Raw genomic sequence first — 18672 nt, 5'->3', positions numbered from 1 at the left:
TATATTACTCTCTGACTATCAAGACAGGCTGGTAGTGATCACACTATCAATGCAGCGAGTACAGGTTACCAACACCAGGTATACCTGTAGGGCGAGGTGTAAACTTCACCCGCTCATTACTTATACCCCATGATGACTCACACACCAGTGGGCATCTAATTGATACATTTGTTTCTTGCATCCACTCATTGTTTGACCCTCTGAAGAATCAGATGTTAGGAAGAAACGTGCCAAGGCAGGAGGGGTGCAGGGTGTGAATAGGTGTCAGGGGTGCAGGGTGTGAATACGCCCTTGTAAGGGTGGGCGTAACATAACAAGGGGGAATAGGGACAGCTAACCATACATATGGAAGGATGAATTGAACTGTCATCTGCTGTGTACCTGTGAGTAACAAACTGACTACTCACCTACATGCATACAGATTCTTTAGGAGTGATAAGAGGCAACTTTCTTTTCTCCTATATTTGATATAAGGTGGAACTCCTGGTTGACAATAGTATGATCAATTTGTTTTGGCAATGTTTTGCCTGACACCCGGGTTATTTGAATATTTTAAGGCATGTCTAATAAATATTGTATTTTAACTGACTTTTCTTTAAACGCTCTTACCATATTTTGCTGCTCTGTTTACTGATTTTTGAGAGTACCATGGGTCTGTGTGTGACCAACTAGGCTAGCCACATTGAGGTAGCAATTTCTTTTGCTGTTTACAAAAGGCTGTAATGCTAACCACTAAAGGTGCTGCCCTATGGTACCATGTACAACAACACTGTTCAGTACTGATTTTTATGATATCTATCATTTTGTAGGAGATAGTGATATGTGTGTGCAGTGAAGCATGACATTCTACATCCACTTGCTAAGGGATAATGAAAAATAGAGATAGATGTTTCAGAGAAGAAAACTGGTAAGTTATATTATGGACAGATAGAGTGATACTCCTCATGTACACACACAACAGCTTTTTTCTAAAAGTCATCAAAACAACACACAGACACAACTGGAACGCATCAAATGTTCATGACCCTTGCTGTCAATTAAGCCAGGGACTATTGTATAACTATAAAACCAGGACAGTAGATTATTGTTCAACTGCCTTGCTTCACATTTGACATACTGAATATCTTGGTTAAAGATTTACCATGGGAAAGCACAGTGTTCACGACGTGTTCTAAATGTTTTACTGGAAAAATGTAGCTTTTAATGTGGTTATTGTGAAATTTTTTTTGTGTATAATATATGTGCCATTAAACTGACAACGCCTCAGGATAAGGCAGTACTTGCAGAGAAGTTATTAATTTAAGATTATCTGTTTCAGCAAACAGTGTAAAATAATATTCACATCTGAATCAGCAGATGGGGTCGTTGAGATGAGCACTACTGTTTTTTTTAAAACAGTCCATTTGTCCAATAAAAATGGAAGTCTTGGCTTTAATATCAACTTTTTATTTAGTCTTATAGAAATATACAAGATTAACACTAAAAAATTGGCAGGTATGAGATAGCAGTCATTTCTTTCCCAAGTACTTTCTCCATCTTAGGATGTGATGTCTAACTGCGACTCTTTACATAAGAATACAAAAACGTACACAAGTTTAATGCATTGATAGTTGAAGAGACACATATTCCTATTGCTATCTATGAAATCGCATTCACTCGTGTAAAGTAAGCCTGTAAACAGCTCCCGCTCTCCAATCAAATACATCATCTAGGAAATGGTGGGGAAGGTGCAATGCAATACAGAACACTATGGCAGTTTGCAAGTTAGTTCACAGGCAACAGTTAAAATTATTAGAGAAGTTTAGGAGAAGTCTACAGAATGGTCAATTCTTGCATCATAGTGTACAAACGTTATGGGGGATAGAATTTGACTAACGGAAGAATGATAAATGCTCTGTGAAACTTGGTTATTGTGCCAATTTTAAACAGTTCACACCTGCTTCTAGCACCTTTCATTTACCTGTGCTTCCATTATTTAAAGCAGATTAAATGATGTGGGACTTCAGAACCATTTTTCTACAAAAATAAAGGGCAAAGAGGAAGCTGCCAAATGCAATGGTACTGCCTAAACCAGGTACTGTATCAGCCACACATGTACTGTAGCGCCATCTAGCGCGGCTACAGATGTGCTTCAAATAACGACACTTTCATTTAAACCAATCGGTTAATAAAGTGGGAAAAAAATCATATCTCTATGCAAGGTTCGCCTCAATAATTAATGCAACAGTATCTGCAATCCTTACAGATCATACAGACCTTTAAAAAAATATTATGGTTAACATGCAAGAAAATTATATAATCATTAAGTAAACTATTTTATCCAGTGCTATATTACCATGCACAGACATTTTAATTGCCCTACACAGATGAGAAAAAATGCATCAACAAACAAAATACTTAAAAATAAATCATTTCTACATAATTATTAGGTTGTTTTAAGCTGTTGTAACGAAGGTTTACATTTAAAGGAGTAAGACCCGGGTGGTTACAAGATATTCTATATTTGCTATACAGATTCCTGGGCTCTACTTATTCGGATCTGTAAGCATGTTGAAACATAATTCTATTGTAATTACCACAAAGGACTCCCAATATGGAAAATTTGGGTCACAGTGGTCACATTCATGGTAGCAGAACAAAGAAATGCTCATGCTTCAAAGGAAGAAAGTTATCAAATTTTAACCCCCTAGTGATGTTTACACAATAAAGATTATTTGAATCCCCCTACTTTAAAATTTTACTTTAAAGGGAACCTACCACCCTGATTCTACCTATAAAGGTAGAAGGGGTGGTAGGTGGATGAATGGAACGTGAGGATAGCCCTTTTTGGGCCAATCCTCACGTCCCGGGTATCTTTTAGAAAAGTTTATTGCAGGCATATGCAAATTTATTTATGTAGCTACTGGGGCGTGGAGTAGCTGGACATGAGGCTACTAGTCGCGGCTACTCCACGCCCCAGTAGCCATGTTACTCCTCCTATCATTTAATCTTCGGCACACAGCGCCCATTTATCCACGTCCCATTCATCCACCTACCACCCCTTCTACCTTTATAGGTAGAATCAGGGTGGTAGGTGCCCTTTAAAGTTTTATTTCTGTTTTAGCTCCTATAACTCAGTGATGGTCAGTGTAAGATTCCAGAGTGTAGGCAGGGACTCTCTAAGCAGGCACTTTATTATCCCTTTGCGCTATGAGATACTGTCAATGTGGTTAGATTATCAGGGAACATGTATGAGACTGATCGGAGATGAGAGATTATGAGATGGATGTAAAACACAATGACACTCTCAGCTCTGCTAATTCACCTATATTACACACTGTCCAGGTCTGCTATAAAGACCTTATCTTGCCTGTAGCTTGTAGAGTAGGCCTCTGCACACTGCTGTTTGCTGGCAGGAGCCAGTCTTGTAATACAGGAGTAGAGGAAGGAGGCAGTGTGCAGACAAGAGAAGCTATTCATGAAAAGAATCTGATTATAGTCAGAAGATTTAGTGTGGGATCCAGGGGCAATCAACACCGGGACTGATAGAGACAGATAGGATACAGAAACAATTCCAAAGTATATTTAAGAATCTTGTCTTTATAAGAATACCCCTTTAAGGTCAACAAGGTGCTATTATAATGATTCAATCATTCATTCAAAACAATGTTACAAATTCTTTGAGAAAATAAGCATTATAATCTTAAATATTCAGTTTTCTTCTACTGTGGAGAACGGGCAACACCTGGGACCTGTTAGACCTCCATTTTAAAGTATCAGGATTGTGCGGATGCTGTAAAAAAAAAAAATAATAAAAAATATAATGATAAGGTGACATTTATCCATCAAGCTATGCATCTTTACCTACACTAATAAATATAGTATGTCTATTGCTATATTTAATTTCTGGAACTTAAAGGGGTTGTATCCACAGGAAGGGGGACAAATATGAGATTGTGGGTGGGGATCTCAACTGTTTGAAATCCCCCCTCACCCATACAATCAAATTAATGGGGAATTGCAAGTTCTCCTTATCTGCTGCATAGAACAGGGTGTTCTGAACTGTATGTCGATTTGGAAGTTCCATAGAAGTTAATGAAGATAGTGTGATCCTGCACTCCATTGACTTCCATGGGATTTCTGGACAATTAACAAGACTATGAAACCCGGTAGTGTAAATCAGATAAAGGAAACTTGAAATTACCATTCTTCCGATTGTGATCTGATATTTATTCTCTTATATTTATTCCTGTAGACAGGGGATAAATATAATTAATGAAACAACTCGTGCATATAATCTCACACGGGTAAAAATGTGCTCCATTTTTAATTTTTCCATAACAAAAAAAGCAATGTCCAGGCCCATTTGTTTTTCTCAACCTCCTATCCACATCAGTGATTTTTGCCTCTAACCTCAACAATTATATTTCCCCAGTTTAATTAGTTATTGCTATTTAAAAAGGTTGGTAAAAAGTTATCAATAATGGCCTATTATTGGTGCCCGCCATAGGCAGATAGTGAATCACTCCATATATTCTGCAGTGCTGCATTATAACAGGTTGTCTTCAATAATTAGAGTTGGAGCTGTTCTGCAATAGTGTAGCGAAGTCAAAAAACAGCTCATAGGTTGGGCCTGGGTGTCAGATATTTATCAATCTCATCAAGACCTAAGCTATTGCATGGGGCAAGCATGTTGAATAATAATAATTGGTATTCAGTATATAAAAGACAGTACCAGTAACTGTATGTAATTAAAAAAGAATACAGATTAAAATAATTAAAGTTACCTTTCTCCAGATTGCAGGAGTTGAAACCCATCATTGATGCGGTCTAATGGTAAAGTATGGCTGACTAATCCATCTATATCAAATTTATTTGACATGTAATCAGCAACTAATCTGGGAACACATTCTTTGCTTTTCCATCCTGGAAATTGAAATACAAATTTTAGGCCTTGGTATTCATTAAATGTCAATAAATGGTCACTTAAGTTTTAAAAGTTATAGAATGACAGGCTGAAAGCTGAGTTAGCCTCAGGATAGGTCAGGGGTAGGGAACCTATGGCTTGGGAGCCAGATATGGCTCTTTTGTTGGCTGAATCTGGCTCTCAGGCAGATCTTTAGTAAATAATAATGGCTGCTGTATGTCTCTTAGACTGATCACTGGACGCAGGCAGCGATGTTACCACTTCCTACATTCTTTGTACGACCCAGGCACCATTGCTACCATTGTCCAAGCCTGGGTCAAAGAGAATAGCATGGGAGCAATGAGGAGCTGGCTGCAGGGAGCGCTGGTAAGTGAATATTCTTTTTTTTTTTTTGCTGTGACTACCTATCTATTGGGGGGCATGTGCTGTTGCTACCTATCTACTTGGGGGCATGTGCTGGATCTAACTATCTAATGGGGGGGGGATGTGCTGTGGATACCTATATACTGGGGGCATATACTGGGTGCCACTTGCATTTTCACTTCCTGTGTTGTCCCCGGTCCTAAGAGGTCACTCATCAGAACTTCAGGTGCAGGTTAAAAACTGGAGATTACAGAGTTACCATATTTTTCGGACTATAAGGCGCACAAAAAAAAACTATGATTTTCTTAGAGTTACTTTGAGTGCCTTATAGTGCCTTATAGTCCGATTAAATATAAAACGGGACGAGCTCCGGGCCACATAGCCATAGCGCGAACCACGGGACTTCATCATCTGTCACCTACCCCCGTGTTATCTCCCTGTCTGATCGTTCACCTCTGCTCCCTGTGTCCTTGCTGCTGCTTGGGGAGGATGTTGCCGAATACGATCTGCGGCTATTCGGGGTGTCGCTCACATTCTCCTCTGTCCTGGCTGCTCTCTATGTGCTGGCCGCTTGGCGCCATCTTGGCTCGGCTCTACCACAGAACTATAGAAGTCTGAGTTTGCGGGGGCCTGGGGCGTTCTTTCTTCTCTTCGTTATGTCCTCCGTCGTAGGGTGCTGACAGTCAATGCTGTGGAGAGTCGTTTTACCAGAGCTGGTGGCAGAGCAGGCTCTCTATGCGACCTCTCCACTCGGCATCCAAACCATGCTCCAGGTCCTCCTTCTTACCCAAGAAGCCACCAGGAAACTTTCTGCGTCTTATAATCTGGTGAGCCTTATGTATGCACCTATACTTCTTAGATGGCCTTTATTCATAATGCGCTTTATAGTTTGGTGCGCCTTATCATCCGAAAAATACGGTACGCTAGAACCATTGCTCAAAGTGATTCTACACTCAAAGGCAACCTTTTGGTTACTTGAATTCTGTGGAGAAGTTGTTGCAAGAGATGGAGTAATTACAACTGTCGGCCACTTTACCTCTTTACCTTGTGATGAGGCGATTTACAAATATGCATTTATTAAAAGTTCTGCTCAGCTTTCTTGATATGTAAAGTGAAGCAACAATTCTATCCAAGCATGATCTGTGGCTGTCACAGTACTTAGTTTAGCTGGTAAGTGGTGGATATACCAGAGGAGGTTTATTAGGGGAAATATAGAGGGTTGTCGTTATAATGTTTGGGTTAGTCCACCATGACTTAGCTTGGCTCTGTATCAACTTTTAATAGATTTAAAGCTGTGAAGTTTTAATACTTTATTTTGAATTCTAAAGAATCAAGACATAAATTGGTGAATACCCTAGGGATACAGAATGTACTCGACCTGACAAAGCCACATAAAAAATTTCCTCCATGGAATGTGAAGTCCCAAATTGGGTTGAGGCCTGAGTGTACAAGACCTGAATAATATCAGGTAACCATTTTAAAGCAATTCTCCAATACAATTATCAAAGAGGCTCTTAAAGGAATGTTCTTTTAAGTTTAACTAACAAATGCATACCTCCAAATATGCTTCCTTTCCATGTACGACCTGTGAAGAGCAGATATGGATCAAAATGTATGTTTTCATTTGGAGGGGCTCCACCTATAATCACGCTGATTCCATATCCCATGTGAGTACACTCCAGGGCTGCTTTCTAGGTTAAAGAAATAAAAACTGCCAAACAAGAATTTCTAAAGTACAGACAACTGCAACTAAGTATTCTTCACTTAGCTTCAGCACGAATAGTACATTTATACAGTTTACAGACTGCAGATGACAATTTCATAGCAACATATGGTCCCTGGCCTAGTGTGGACTGTGAAAGTAAAGTAGTATCGGAAAAAAAAATTGTATAGTATTTTATTTTAAAGGAAATTTTAAATCAGTATTTAGGCTTTTAATACTAAAAAGTATTTAGTATTCAGCCTTTTTAATATTAATTATCAATCTTCTTTTATAATGAACATCCTTAGTTCCATTCTAAAAGTATATAAAATTATGCTGACGTAGGTTGACCCCGTGCGTTAATCTCAGTTAACTCACATCTGCATAAGAGAGGAGGTGGGAGAGCTGGGATGACACAGAATTAGAACAGACATATCCATGATTTGATGCTCTTTGCTGGCAAGGAGCCAGATATAGCTAGGTTTACTTTTATGTTCTCTTAAAACTGAATGGAACTAAGAATGTTAATGATAAAAGAAGTTCGGTAATTAGTATTACAAAGATAATGGGAACCTGTCATTAGGTCAAAATGTGAAATCCTGATGATGGGTTCCCTTTAATTAAATATAGATTTTTTTTTTAAATCATCACTAATTCTGTATATCAAGAAACACTTTGTTAAATATAGGTAATTTACTGGTAATACATTCCCTTTAACTGTATAAATATGTGAATAAATGACAAAACTAATAATGATAAAGCAGGTACAGTATTTGTGGCACATATTTCTAAAATTGGCTTATTATTAATTGTAAAAGCATAGCATAATAAAGCAATGTTTAAGTGTACACACCATGACCTCTGTACTTCCAATACACTCAAAGGAATAATGTACTCCATGTCCTGTCATTTCAGTTATCACCTTCTCTATGGGCTTGTTGTAATCCTTGGGATTGATGCATTCAGTAGCACCAAACATCATTGCATTTTCAAACTTGTTGCTGTTTATATCTATGGCTATTATTTTCAAAGCTCCGGACAGCTTACAGCCTATAATGGTTGACAGCCCAATGGCTCCTAAACCAAATATTGCACATGTTGAGCCAGGCTCCACCTAAAAGAAAATAAAGCAAAGTTAAGAATTCTAGAATTCTGGAAAACCTTAAGGGGGCAGAGGTAGGCCAAAAAAATTGTGTACTGACCCTACTCTACATCTGATTTTAGCATTGCTGCTTGGTTCCCCAATAATTACTGAAGCCACTGGCAAAGTTGCCAGTACATTTAAATTGATGCGGCCATGTACCGGCACTAACCTGCTGGTGACGCCAAACCTGGACCCAAATCAGGATTTTAAAATTTAGGTTCAGCTGAACCTGAATTTTATTGGTCTGTTCATCACTAGTCCTTGCTACTCACTGGCCATAGCTTGAAGAATAGTCAAAAAAAGAATATAAAAAAAAGAAAAAATAAATACAGCTCGCCATAATGGAAAGAAATCATTGCTCTTCATCTGTTCTCCTTCAATGTGAATGTTGCCCAAGATCCATAGCAGACCTTGCAACTTTGGTAATGATAAGAAATAATAATGATGATAAGAAAATATATTGAATGATCCAGCATTTGTGGCCATGAGTAAGGACATACATTGTGTTGTCTGAAACGCCTAGGTCATTCCAGTGTTTTTTCTTTTACGTCATAGATACAGGCTTGTGTCATGCACCGTAACCTGACGTCACTATGTTTTACATTTTTTTTGGATGAAATAAAAGATTCTAAACTTTTTTTATACCACGAGTGCTGGATCGTTCAATATATTTTCTCATCTAACTGGTAATGGCAAAAGTTGTAGGAGTTTCTAGAAAGATGCTTTCAGCCTCACACCTAAGCTCTATGGAGCTGACTGAGTTAGCTGAGCCCAGTACTTGCTAGATGGGACAACCACTTTAAGAAAATGTATTTACATGGGATGAAGTATTTTGCAAAATGCATTTCAAAACACAAGGCAAATGCATCGTGTGAACACAGCTTGAACAAGTTTTTGAATCTACTGTTTACAGTGGAGCAGCACATTAGAGAGACTCCTCCTATGTCTGGCACTGCTCTAGTCTAGTAACATGATGGGGGATATGGGAAGAGGCGGCTCCAATAGGGGGCATAAGCACTGAGAATGCCAAGGGCAGTTTCAGCACCAATTACAGTCCTGTATATAGCAACATATTTTAGTAACTGCATGGGCAACTTTATTGAGATGGTGCTACAGTTCCACTGCTTTTAACTGGATACATGGTCTCACCTTGGCCGTATTCACAGCAGCTCCATATCCGGTGGGAAATCCACAACCAAACAGGCATGCTTTGTCTAGTGGTGCTCGGTCGTCAATTTTTGCAACAGCATCAGTAGGCACTACAGTATATTCCGAAAAAGTGCTTGTCCACAAAAAGTGATAAACAGGCTTCCCCTTGCATGAGAATCTTGTTGTTTTATCAGGCATTACATTTTGAGTTTCACTTATGCTAGGACGGAGAAATATAATGTGTATGATTCGGCAAGTAAAAGCTCCAGTCGATATATTGAAAGGAACCTATGACAGAACAATATTCTGGATAGCATAAAAATATACACTATGAGGGTAATCTATTAAGACTGCTGTTTTGAACGGGCTCCACATTAGAACGAAAAAAAGCAGGGGAATGCCACACAAAGTTGTGTACATACATAGAAAGTTGTGTTCTACATACATAGAAAAGACATAGAAAAGACACAAGAGACAAATAGAGTGCACATCCAAAATGAATGAATCAAATATAGAATCTTGAAAGAACAACTTTATTAAATATATCAAAATACCAAAACAGAAAGAAAGAGTTAAAAGTGATTTAAGTCATTTACTGAACAAAGGTCTAAGAATATTATCATAAATAATCTTCAAGGTTCTGGGATGATGTAGCAAAGAAATGACCACCACAAATTTATGGTTTTATGATCATTTGCAAAAAAAGAAAGTTACTTTGAGTACAATAGAAAATATCAAAAAGCCACTTCTTTCTCCTACAACAAACAAAAACTAGTTTAACTAAAAACAATTCACTTGGTATCCCAGCCTCTATCCCTAGTAGATAAAGTTACATTTATACCTCTCCTTATTGGATCCTGTATGACGCCGAAATGATGCTCAGCAAGATGACCTTTTCTTCTGGAGCCTCTGGATGATGGTCTTTCTGGTATCCTCCTGGTGGTATCCTTCAACTTCTTTTGTTCTTTCCTTTTTTCTTCCTCCCCCTTCATCCTTTTCTTCCCTCTCTCTCTCTCTTAATAATAACAATTTGTTATTTATATAGTCTATCTCTCAATTCTAGCATTTTTGCTGCCCTAGGCAAAAATTGAAAATGTGTCCAATGATGCAACCTCACACCCTAGTATTGAATCTAGTCATTAGGTACAGACATTAATGACCTCTAGTACCTTACATATGATGATCTACTCCATCAAAAAGAGGCCTTCCGATTTTTACAGCCATAGTTTATCTCTGCTGAATTCACAGTCAAATTATTTAATCTCCATGCAGCACAACTCCACACGGATCCCATAAAAAAACCACAGTTACTTTCAATATAACGGAGAGTGTTCCTAATTTATTTATCCTCACAATATGACTGAACACACTATTTACCATATAAAGCATCCTTTTTATTCCTTTGAATTTATAGCATCTACAGCTTCCACAATTTGTTATATATACCACACCCCCTGAACTGCAGAACCCTGCTAATTTATATACACACCCGATTTTTATAGTTTTCCCCATATACATACTCCCAAATTAAATTCTATACAGTACTCTATATAAGGCCACCCAGTTTAATTACAATCCAGCCCCTATACACAGATTCCCCCATAGACAGTATATAGAGCTACGCCAAGCCCAATACCACCCCCCCAGTACACACAGCCTGCCCCCCCGTGTGTGTGTTATATATATATATATATATATATATATATATATACACACATATACACACACAAGCCTCTCCCACCCTTTAGTATACATAGCCTGAACCTCTCAGTTTACACAGCCTGCCCCCCCTTACTATTAGACACAGCCTGCCCCCAGTACTATAATATACAGCTGACACCCATTAAAAAAAACCCTTGTACTTGCCTCCAGCCCCAACGCTCCCCTGCAGCTTCTCTCCAGCTGGCAGCCGCATTGTGTATAGTGCGTGATGCTGATGTCACGCCAGGCTGGGTCCTGCAGAGCGGAGCACACAGGCATGATGTGCTGCACTGCTCTGCCTATCAATTACGTCAAGGCACCAGCATAATTGATTTTTCATGACTTAGGGACAGTGAAACTGCCGCTGTGGTGCATAACCCCCTTTTTAAACTCCCCTTTTCCACCCCCATTCAAGAAACACAAATACTCTGTAATAGGTGGAAAAAAAAAGGCCACAGCGGCCAACTTTATTTATTTTACAGGAATTGGAGGGGGTCCTCGAAGGCGCTTTCCCTGAACATTGTTCCCCAGGTCTCAACTTGCCCGCGGTCGTTGATCACCAAACCTGTGGGCACCCCTTGTTGAAGACCTAAAACCCATCCTGGGGTCCTTGCCCGCATGAATATATCCAACCTGCTGGGTGCTTATCCCAGCTTAACTGTAAACTTACATTTCTAAGAACTGGAATCCTAATTCCTAGTTCTCTACTTTAAACTCCTTGCCTTTGAGAGCCCCTCCTACCCTGCCGCTGCGACAAATAAATCATAGTCATCATGAGTACAAAAAAATTATTTTTTTTACATATACAACATCAACTCAGGCAACCTTACAAATAGGGCGGGTGGGTGGGAAAAACTTTCTGGTCAACGTTCTCCGGCAAAATGCTGGTACTGCACTTAGATTCTCTTAAACCCTATGTCCCACCTCCCTGCACATATTCCCCTGCTCTAACATCAACAAAACCCCCTCCCATCTAAACTCTGTGTGACCTATACAACAATTCCGCTTACTTCACTACCCTTGTCATGTGCTGATTGCAGTACACTGCGTTTCCCTCCATGGCATACTGGTAGGATGGACTTGCCAGCGTTTGCTGCCTCCCAAAGGGTCACCCTGCCTCATGGCAAATGAAATGACTGATAGAAACACATGGAATTTACTTTATCACAAATCTATCTCTTTTCTATCTTTATCTAGAAGGTTTAAAGGCTGACATATTATAATACACATAAATCAAAATATGATGAAATAATAGAAAAAAAATCATAATTCTGGGAAATGTTACACCAACGACATGACCCTGACCAAATATGAGGATAATAAAATGTGTCCCAATTCAGTCTATACTATCCAGCTAAAAAGTATCAAAACAGTGAAGAAAAGGGGAGTAAACTAGTTTCCTATAGACCATACATAGATGTAATTAGCAGTCAGTGCCAGAAGTAAAACACAATACACAAGAAAATAAGGACATCATATATGATTACAACATACAAGCCTGACAAAGACATCTATACATAAGGGGTACAATTGTCATGTCGACTGTTTACCTTCGTAGAGCCCACACTAAGGCTATATTCACACTGCCGTTGCCCGCCCGTACCGTACCGGGCAGCGGCAGTGTACGGGGAGGAGGAGGAGGTGAGCGCAGCTCACCCCCGCCCCTCTCCATAGCAACCTATGGCGCACGGCGCCGTATTACGGGAAAAGATAGGACAGGTCCTATCTTTTTCCCGGGTACGGAACGGTACGGTGCCGCACCGTACCGCTCCCGTAGGGTGCCGTGCGCCCATAGAAGTGTATGGGGGACGTATATCGGCCGTATATACGTCGGCCGTATATACGTCCCTCATACGTTAGTGTGAATGTAGCCTTAGGTGATATATTTAATAAAGTATTGTTGTTTGTTCAATATTCTGTATTTGAGTCATTCAGTTTAGGTGCACTCTGTATTTATGTTGTGTTTTTCTATGTATGTAAGATAAACAAAATACTCACTGTGTTTTCAGACAGCAGTTGGTGTGTGGACTAAGACAAGAACTGCACCTTCCACACTGAGGAATACATAGTGGGATTACCTTGTCCCCTTTGGAAAACAAAATAAAATGAAAATATCATAATCATATACCATAGATATGAAGCAGTATGAACTGTTTTACATTGCACAGTGCTCAGTCATATACCTATATCACATGTTGGACCACCACCTCCACTTCCTTGGTCTTGGCATGCAGCAGTGGAGGGACAATCAACCATTTACATTTTAACCAATGTTTTTATTGTCTGTATAAATAGTTGTACCCAAACAAAAAATCCAAGACAGAATACAAATACATTGTCAGTAAAATTATATGTTTATTTGATAACAAATCGAAAGCAACATTTAAAAAATGAGAAACAATACACAGAAAATACAGGCCCCACATTAGGTCATAAAGTATATTAACAAAATACATGTGGAGACTTCACACCTACTACACTAAATCCAATAGCAGATCCCTCTAGTATATATCCGCAGAAATCCTGCTACATGGACAAAGTCAAACAGGGGTGAGCAAGAGGGTAACATGAAAGTAATCATACCTTTGACAAAGTGTCCTAAGTGAAACACTTGTCGGGGATCGGCTTCTTTGGTCTGTATACATATACTTTCATATAAAGATTATTATTATTATATTGCCGTCTTGCTCAGCCCTGTTTGACTTTGTCCATCTAGCAGGATTTCTGCTGATATATTCTATGGGGATCTGACTATTGGATTCAGTGTAGTAGGAGTGAGTCTCCACATATATTTTGCTAGTATACATTGTGACCACTGTATTTTCGGTGTGTTTTTCCTCTTTTTTATGTGTTTTTTTTATGTTGTTTAAGAGTTGTTATCAAATAAACATATACTTTACTGACAATGTATGTGTGTGCCGTCTTGGATTTCTTTGTTTGGGTACATGATTTAGTGTTGAAATCCTTGGGTTTATACTAGGCTGGGTTATATACGTTTCTCAGCATTATTATAGGTATTTTATAAATTGTTGCAGAATCTGCAATGAAAGAAAATCTAGAATCTTCGGAGAATACTCTGTGTAGTGAGCCCTTGTATGGTTCCCTATAGTAACCTACATTTCCAATGATGCCACTGGTTATTCAGAGACCACGTGGGTAATGTCTCATCACTAGCTCAGCTTCTATCACAGGCCAATAATAGGTCAGTGACAATGAACATGTGCCCCCCACACTCCAAATCCTCTGTGTATTCCTATAAATGCAGACAGTGGGGGAGATTTATCATATGCCGGCACCACTAGATGCATCAAGAGGCTCCTGCCCTCTCGACGTGGAGGTGTTGTAAAGGGGGAAAAAATCCCAATTGTTGGTGGTTTGCAAGTCATTGCGATTGACTCAGGGATTCTATGGCAGTTTTCTGTTGAAGAAGCCCTGTTAAATATCCCTCTATATATCCATGTGTCTCATACCTGGTTTAAGCTCTGTAACATTTTCACCTACACTCTCAACCACTCCTGCTCCTTCATGGCCAAGAATAACAGGAAAATCAATATTTTTCATATCTCCATGTAACGCGTGGTCATCAGTCCGACATATTCCTGAACTGAATATCTGCAGAAAGTAAAGGCAATGCTTTAGCTAGCATTAGGGCACGTTCACAAAAAGCAAATATTGTGTTATGAAATTGAGCTGTGAGAATTCAAGAATGGTAGCTTCTCTGGGTACATCATGTGCTATACAAGGACTTAAATAGTATATAGTAAAATATGCGGCCCGTAAGGGGCTGCCTGGTAAAAAAAATATACTGATACATACTAGTATCCATGGGGGGGTGGGCATTATGATAATAAATCTTTTGCTTGACATTTCCAGGACCACCAACACTCTACTACTGATGATCCCAATAGACAGTACTGAGTGATTGCATGAGCAGCCTCTCCTAAGGTTGGCTGTGGTGCCCTTAGCAAGTGGGAGCATTCGTGATGGAGCAATAAAGAAGCAGAAGTAGTAAGAAACCATTTATTGTTTTATTTGCCCCTTCACTTGCACCTTTGTATATACTTATTATTTACTGAACAGTCAATTTAAAACATAGCTCGGATACTGTACATCAGTACATGACAGCAATTCTTTCAGTTTTACCCTTATCCGCACTTCATGGGCTTTTGGTGGCTGCACCTCTACTTCTTCAATGGTAAGCGGCTGATGTATCCTCCAAGCAACAGCTGCCCTGCATTTTATCACCTGCAGTAAAAGTATGTAATGTGATTACATCAGATGAAGACATAATTGATGATGGTTTTCTGTTTTATACATAGATACACAAAGTCAAACTTCATGTAAAAAAAAGTTTCACCACTAGGAGTTACTCCATGCAATGAGATTTTTCAGTAAATCCTTTTTTAAAGGGTTGTCCACTGATCCCAAACTTTAACAGGGTAAGTAAAAGACCCTGGGGACACGTGACCCGTCAGAAGCAAGACTCAGGACTTCCTGTGATATCCTGTGTCCTGCTGCCTTCTGGGGGATAGAGAAGGCTGTGTAGTGATCTGCATACCCCCTCCATGTTCTCCACTCCCATATAGGTGGTTGGGAGTGGTTATGAGGGGGCATGCAGACAGTAATGACTGCATGGCCTATTAAAGTTTGGGAGATTTGCAGACAACCATCTAACTAACATATTAGGAAGAAAGGAGGGAGGATTATAAGAGACAAAATAAGTGGAGAAGGAAGCTTTGATACATTAAAAAGTTTCTCAAATGAATCTGTATTAATGATTTCTGGAAAATTTGTTAATAGGTGAATATGTAATTTTCCAATTTTCTTTAAATGTCTGTTTTATTCCTGATTTATTGGTCCAAGGCCATATTGTTATACTGCTTAACTTTAAAGGGCAGCACGAATACCCAGCACCTAAGATGCACCAACAACCACAGTACAGCACAACTCAGAAATTAGAAATGCCACAATACAGCAATAAATACACCACTCCAGCAACCCAAAACGGCCTGCAGAGCAGATAATAATAGTACTGGAAATCACATAAAGGGTTAAAACACTGGAGACTCTCAAAACATAAAACTACTAATACTGAATAGCCCTTAGACCAGTGATGGCGAACCTTTTAGAGGTCGAGTGCCCAAACTGCAACCCAAAAACTGCATATTTTGCCAAAACAGCAATTCAAGCAGTAACTTATTGTAATTTCCTTGCTCCATGCTATAACACAGCTTTCAATGGGCCTGAGGGCACCAATATCTTTGTCAGAAGGAAAGGAAATTTGGGTTGTCACTGGAGCTTCCCTTGATAGCCTCCTAAACAGGAAGATCCAGTGGACGCACAGGAGGGGCTCCAATGATAACCTGACCCTGTCCACACCTCCTCTCTCCTGCAGTCACAGATAGACCAGGATGCTCCACATTAAAATAATGCTAAACATGGCAAGTCCTGAGACTGCAGGAGGATCCCTGTCTGGCAAACTGTGCCATGGTGCAACAGCCTGAGTACCCACTGAGAGGGCTCTGAGTGCCACCTCTGGCACCCGTGCCATATGTTCGCCACCAGTGCCTTAGACAATAATACTGGAGAAACCATATCAAACAATACTGGACACCCCCAGAGCAATCTATTCCTGATACAGAAGACCCCCAGAGCAGACAATAATACTGGAGACTCCAAAGAAGACAATAATGGAGACCCCCAGCGCATAAAACTAATAATACGTGAGATCCCAAGAACAGAAAAATATTGGAGACCCCAAAGTAGACAAAATACTGGAGACCCCTAACACAGGCAAAAAATAAATTGTGCGTTTGCACCCGTGATCGCCATTTTAATAGAATGTGTGCTGCATTTTATGTACATGCTTAGGTGTAAAGCTCATCTGCTATAGATTAGAGGAATAAGGCACTGGGAAGGAATGGCCGCATTTATCTCAAGCACTGTTGGAGTGACCAGGAAAACAGGACCATGGAGTCACTCACAGGTGAATGACATTTGTGCAACAGGTTTCCCCTCCAAGTTTAAATTCACCCATTCAGTTCATGTCTTTCACCTGTTAAATAACAAAACTGCACCGCAAAACCGATTGTGATGGAGTTGTAGGTGCAATGTGTGACCACACCCTAAGTAAATAGATACCTTACAAATATACATCTATTAATAGTTGTGCACCGCTTTTTTCATATGTAAAGCCTTCTGCCAAAGATGGAGGATCATGTGATTTCTAATTGTCCATGACCAATCAACCCTCAAAACCCTTAAAGGGTTGGCCACCTTATCTCATGTTTTTTGTAATGTGTGAGTAAGTTTAGGGGGCAGGATATTAGGAAATTTACAAATATACATCTATTATCTGGGTGGCAGTGTGGCTCAATGGTTATTATTACAGCCTTGCAGAGCTAGGCCCTTGGTTCAAGTCCCAGGGTCAACATCTGCAAAGAGTTTATATGTTCTATGCGTGTTTGTGTGGGGTTCCTCCGGTTTCCTCCTACACTCCAAAAACATACTGGTAGGTTGATTAAATTGTGAGCCCCATTGGGGACAGGGACTGATTTGGCAAGCTCTGTGCAGCTCTGCGTATTCTGTGTGCTATATAAATAGAGGGATTATTATTAAAAGTTCTGCCCTACTTTCTTGAAATGTAAAGTGAAGTGTTTTACCTCATCAGCCAGATATTCCTGACCATAAAATGGCTGCAGAAGACCTTATGATAGTATTCATGAATACAATCATAAGGTCCTGTCAGATAAGATCACATAACCCTCCATCTGCGACCATTTTATGGACAGGAATGTCTGGCTGATGAGATAAAAGACATGAGGCTTCAATGTACATATAAATAAAGAGGCGCAGAACTTTCAATGGATGTATGTCGGTAAATTACCTTATATCCTGCCTCACACACATTCTAAAAGAAAACAAAATAAAGTGGTCAATGTCAAGAAGGCCTAAAACATTAAACTTAAAGATGTCGACTGTAACTGCTTAGATGCCCGTGTTTATCTAAAATGTCAGCATTTTCGGCATTGGTATTTTATGTAGAGCGATGTCAAACACATGAGATTCACAACATTGTTAGATCTAAAGTAAATGCACCCTAAGCTTTCACAAATGTCACATTTAATAAGTAAGATGAGGTTAGGTTTCCTTTCCTCAAGGTTTTATTTGTATAGAAATCGAATTGGCAAATATCTAGTAATACTGCAATGCACAAAGCTCTTACTTTTCCTTCAGTATCCATTCCTACAATATGCCTTTCTCGTGAGCAGCAGAAAGGATCAAGCTGCGCCTCTCCACCACAGTTCCTCTTCTTAAACCCTCCCTCAGTCACATGATGCTAAATCCAGCAGCTGCTGCCAATACATTGTGCTGAGCTCTTTACACCATTGCACAATGTGGATTGACACACGATTTTATTATATTAATTCAACCAAAAAAGGCTTAAAGGAAACCTACCAGTTAGAATGGTAGGAGTAAGCACCGAGCACCAGCTCAGGGTGAGCTGGTGCCGGTACTTACTTTCGTTAGTGTTATTAACCGCTGTATCGCGGTTTTAACACTTTAACTCCTCTCGGACCGCCCGCTGACTTTAGACGTCAGCGGGTGCAGGTCCGGAGTCTGCAGCGACGTCTTTAGACTTTGCTACAGTTTCTGCTGCTCCCGTGCTAATCGTTGGAGCAGGACCCGGTCTCCCTAGGGAGAAGG

At 39.7% G+C, this 18672-nt stretch overlaps 1 protein-coding gene across 2 annotated transcripts; it reads right to left on the bottom strand.

The window, feature by feature from the left end:
* Nucleotides 1-1430: 1430 nt before the first annotated feature.
* LOC140071054 (alcohol dehydrogenase 1-like) lies at nucleotides 1431-18301 on the bottom strand. 2 transcript variants are annotated; one of them, XR_011849036.1, is made up of 9 exons: nucleotides 18191-18301; nucleotides 15109-15210; nucleotides 14436-14577; nucleotides 12964-13051; nucleotides 9265-9484; nucleotides 7825-8085; nucleotides 6825-6854; nucleotides 4767-4905; nucleotides 1431-3772 (listed from the first exon to the last, which is right to left on the bottom strand). XR_011849036.1 is itself a non-coding variant. In XM_072118297.1 (9 exons), the coding sequence occupies exons 1-9, from the start codon at nucleotides 18206-18208 to the stop codon at nucleotides 3748-3750; spliced, it is 1131 nt and encodes a 376-aa protein (XP_071974398.1). In that variant the 5' UTR covers nucleotides 18209-18301; the 3' UTR covers nucleotides 1431-3747. The 2 variants fall into 2 exon arrangements, 1 of the variants encoding a protein (XP_071974398.1); XM_072118297.1 differs by having other exon boundaries at nucleotides 6825-6960.
* Between the last annotated feature and the right edge of the window lie 371 nt (nucleotides 18302-18672).

The sequence above is a fragment of the Engystomops pustulosus genome, chromosome 1 (genome assembly GCF_040894005.1).
Source record: "Engystomops pustulosus chromosome 1, aEngPut4.maternal, whole genome shotgun sequence".
Classification (NCBI taxonomy): domain Eukaryota; kingdom Metazoa; phylum Chordata; class Amphibia; order Anura; family Leptodactylidae; genus Engystomops; species Engystomops pustulosus.
This window is presented reverse-complemented; position numbering and strand designations above follow the sequence as displayed.